The 4,238-nt window shown below is 55.5% G+C and overlaps 1 protein-coding gene across 1 annotated transcript; it reads left to right on the top strand.

Moving 5' to 3' along the window:
- The first annotated feature begins 28 nt into the window (after window positions 1–28).
- LOC142496869 (ribosomal protein S6 kinase 2 alpha-like) lies at window positions 29–3,245 on the top strand. Its single transcript, XM_075603914.1, has 4 exons — window positions 29–65; window positions 279–396; window positions 681–818; window positions 1,443–3,245. The coding sequence occupies exons 1-4, from the start codon at window positions 55–57 to the stop codon at window positions 1,497–1,499; spliced, it is 324 nt and encodes a 107-aa protein (XP_075460029.1). The 5' UTR covers window positions 29–54; the 3' UTR covers window positions 1,500–3,245.
- Window positions 3,246–4,238: the final 993 nt, after the last annotated feature.

Here is a 4,238-nt window from a genome sequence, read left to right as displayed (position 1 = left end):
GCTGGCAGGGTGAGTGAGTGTATACCATGCTGGCAGGGTGAGTGAGTGTATACCATGCTGGCAGGGTGAGTGAGTGTACGCCATGCTGGCAGGGTGAGTGAGTGTACGCCATGCTGGCAGGGTGAGTGAGTGTACGCCATGCTGGCAGGGTGAGTGAGTGTACGCCATGCTGGCAGGGTGAGTGAGTGTATATAGAACTCACAGGCTGTATCTATATAGAGTTTGTATATACATTTTATAGAGATATAAATCTGCCTCATACACTGATGTTGTTTCAGTTACACCCCCTTTGCTAACGGCCCTGAGGACACCCCGGAGGAGATTCTGACTCGAATTGGGGGAGGAAAGTTTACACTGAAAGGAGGAAACTGGAACACGGTGTCTGACTCTGCAAAGGTGTGGGGCCGAGGGGGGAGGTGTGGGGCCGAGGGGGGAGGTGTGGGCCGAGGGGGGAGGTGTGGGGCCGAGGGGGGATGGGGGAGGGTTGGGTGCAGCGCCCTCTGCAGAGGGGCAATAAAACGATGGTACATGGTGAGAGCCTGGGAGAGCGGGTAGAACTGTGCCGCTATCTTGGCGGATAAACGATCATAAAGCTGGGTGTCCGTGCTCCGTCGTGGGGGTGTGAACCGAAATCTGTGTGGCACCTCACGTGATAGAGAGCCGTTTCTGTCCCCTCCCAGGACCTGGTCACCCGTATGCTGCATGTGGACCCGCATCGACGTCTTACTGCCCGTCAGGTTCTGCAGCACGAGTGGATCACAAAGAGAGACGCTTTACCGCAGAGCCAGCTAAACCGACAGGACGCACAGACGGTCAAGGTACGACCCCCCCAACCCCCAAAGTGTTTGAGGAGGGGGTCGCAGTCATTACCTAGCCGTTCCAACAGCCTATACACTACATGCATCCCATGGTGCCTCACCACCAGCGACCTGCCTCGCCTGCTCCCCCTCATCCCCCCCCCCCCAGCGACCTGCCTCCCCTGCTCCCCCCCAGCGACCTGCCTTGCCTGCTCTCCTTCATCCCCCCCCAGCGACCTGCTTCGCCTGCTCCCCCTCATCTCCCCCCCCCAGCGACCTGCCTCGTCTGCTCCCCCTCATCCCCCCCTGCGACCTGCCCCGCCTGCTCCCCCTCATCCCCCCCCCAGCAACCTGCCCCGCCTGCTCCCCCTCATCCCCCCCAGCGACCTGCTTCACCCATAATCCCCCCCCCCCCCAGCGACCTGCCTCGCCTGCTCCCCCTCATCCCCCCTGCGACCTGCCTCGCCTGCTCCCCCTCATCCCCCCCAGCAACCTGCCCCGCCTGCTCCCCCTCATCCCCCCTGCGACCTGCTTCACCCATAATCCCCCCCCAGCGACCTGCCTCGCCCACAATCCCCCCCCCCCCCAGCGTGCGCCGTCTGTACTCCTTTCCCCTAACCCATGCTGTCTGCTTTCCTTCCATAGGGGGCCATGGCAGCCACGTACTCTGCCTTAAACAGCTCCAAGCCCACCCTCGGCTGAAACCCATAGAGTCGTCCATCCTGGCACAGCGGCGGGTCAAGAAACTGCCTTCCACCACTCTTTAGCAGGGGCCCTGCCCAGGGGGAGGCAGGAGGGGGGCTCCTCCCCTCCACACACACAGCGCGGTGGGCTCGGCTGTACGCGCACAGTGACTGTTGGCGGGACCCTGCAGCGGCCGGCGTGGCATTTCGTCCCCTGCTGTCACTGCTCTCCCCAGTGTGGCACTCCCCAACCGCCTCCCAACCCCCCAATGTGACTGCCCCAACACACAAGGCCGTGTCCCACAGGGACCCTCGACAGCACAGTCTGACAGCGGGCACACACTGCCCATGGCACCTGAGCGTGCCAGGGCCTAACCTACGGGGGGCGGGAGGGGGGCGGCGCGTGTAGATTGGGTAATAAGAGGGGTCACTGTATGCGTTCACGGAAAAACCATGTGAAATGAAAAACTCAAATGTTTCCGGAGGACTGTCACACTTAACCCTTTCACTGTCAGAAGATTTGTCAGCAAAAGGGTTAACAAGAACTGAGGGTCACTGGTTGCCCACTCAAACTCCTGTGAGTCTTCACACTCACACTCGCCTATGACCAATGGTATCTCAGGGCTGTCTGTCTCTCTGGCTTTTCACTAGAGACAGGAGGGGACACGTCTCCACTTCCTGACTTTAACCCCCCCCCCTTCAACGATACCTTTCACTGTATATGCGTCTCACTATCAGATTTTATTCTTTGTTGTACATCTGTCTTACTTTTGCTTTGTTATATATACACACAATCGCTCTTCCGTACTCATACCTCTCAATTTGCTCACGTACACGCATTCACATTCGTACACACATTCTCTCGCTCTCACACACACCATCTCATGCACAATCTCTCTCACTTAGACTCTCACACACACCATCTCATGCACAATCTCTCTCACTTAGACTCGCGCACACACATTCTCTCGCTCTCACACACACCATCTCATGCACAATCTCTCTCACTTAGACTCGCGCACACACACATTCTCTCGCTCTCACACACACCATCTCATGCACAATCTCTCTCACTTAGACTCGCGCGCACACATTCTCTCGCTCTCACACACACCATCTCATGCACAATCTCTCTCACTTAGACTCGCGCACACACATTCTCTCGCTCTCACACACACCATCTCATGCACAATCTCTCTCACTTAGACTCGCGCACACACATTCTCTCGCTCTCACACACACCATCTCATGCACAATCTCTTTCACTTAGACTCGCGCACACACATTCTCTCGCTCTGACACACACACCATCTCATGCACAATCTCTCTCACTTAGACTCGCGCACACACATTCTCTCGCTCTCACACACACCATCTCATGCACAATCTCTTTCACTTAGACTCGCGCACACACATTCTCTCGCTCTCACACACACCATCTCATGCACAATCTCTCTCACTTAGACTCGCGCACACACATTCTCTCGCTCTGACACACACACTCACTCCCGCCGTCTCCCTAAAGCAGATGATTAATTTGTTGTACCTTTCCAACACAGGAGGGCTGGCCTGCCTCAGGGGACAGGGATCCCTTACTGTGAGTAACGCCGGTCAGTGTATCCGCGCCGGAAGCCTCGCACACGGGGTCACACGGGGGCAGCTGTGCCTCAGAAGAAGGGACCCTTTGTGCGAGGTGCCTTAAGGTGCCATATTCACTCCAGTTTCAGTATCTCACTTGAATACGAATAAAACAATTGGTTTACAAGATGTGGTTTGTTTTCTAAGCTGAGCACCCTCCCTCCCAGGTATCAGCAGGCACCTGTTTGGATGATATAACGCTTTTATGCTTGTAGGATAAGGAGGGGAGTAGTGGTTACAGGGAGCAGACATTCAGCACTGAAATACAGTATAACATCCTTTGGATGAGCACAATGGCTCTGGTACTGGGATTCAGGCCGCGGTTAAATCCCCTTTAAAGAGTAAAATTCTGGGCATTATTGAAAACCCTGCTCTCTGATTGGTTGAAATTCCAGGCATTATCCACAGTAATGCCCTGAACTTCAGCAGCTTGCAAAATGCCGTTTTCAATCTGTTTATTTCCAGCCAATCAGCTTTCAGAACAGCTGAGACAGGGCGGCAGGGGATTGGTTTGAATTAAGTAAAAGCTCTGAGACAGGGCAGGGGATTGGTCAAAAAGTATCAGCCACGGGTTGACTCCTCCCCCTCCCGAGCTGACAGATTTTCTGAGCAGATTCAGTTGAATTGGGGGGGGGGGCAGAGAGAGTAGAGGATTTGTGTGTATGGGGGGGGGGGGCGGGGTGTAGAGGTGCGGTGTTGTGTGTAGAGCTGGGGGGGAGTCTGCAAAGTTTAGTAAGTGGCTGCATTTTTTATTGTGGCCGCAGTGTGTGTTGTGCTGTTGTATGTGTAGCAGCAGTTTGTGTGAGTGTAGAGCTGGTGTGTGTGTGTGTGTGTGTAGCAGCAGAGTGTGTGTAAAGCTGCTGTGTGTGTAGAGGTGCTGTGTAGTGAGTGTAGAGGAGGTGCTGTGTGTCTAGAGCTCCAGTGTGTGTGTGTGTGTGTGTGTGTCTGTAGCAGTAGTTTGTGTGTGTGTGTGTGTGTACACAGAGGGGGCAGCAGTGTGTGGATATAGATATCTGCAATGTAAGGCTAAGGCCCCGCTCCCAGAGTCAGCGCTCCCGCACTGCAGACAGGCGGGGCGCTGACATACACAGACCGCGATATGCGGTCTGTAGGGAGCGGG

Source organism: Ascaphus truei, chromosome 6, assembly GCF_040206685.1.
Source record: "Ascaphus truei isolate aAscTru1 chromosome 6, aAscTru1.hap1, whole genome shotgun sequence".
Taxonomy (NCBI): domain Eukaryota; kingdom Metazoa; phylum Chordata; class Amphibia; order Anura; family Ascaphidae; genus Ascaphus; species Ascaphus truei.
Note: the sequence above shows the minus strand (reverse complement) of the source record. Positions and strands in the feature narration are given on the sequence as shown.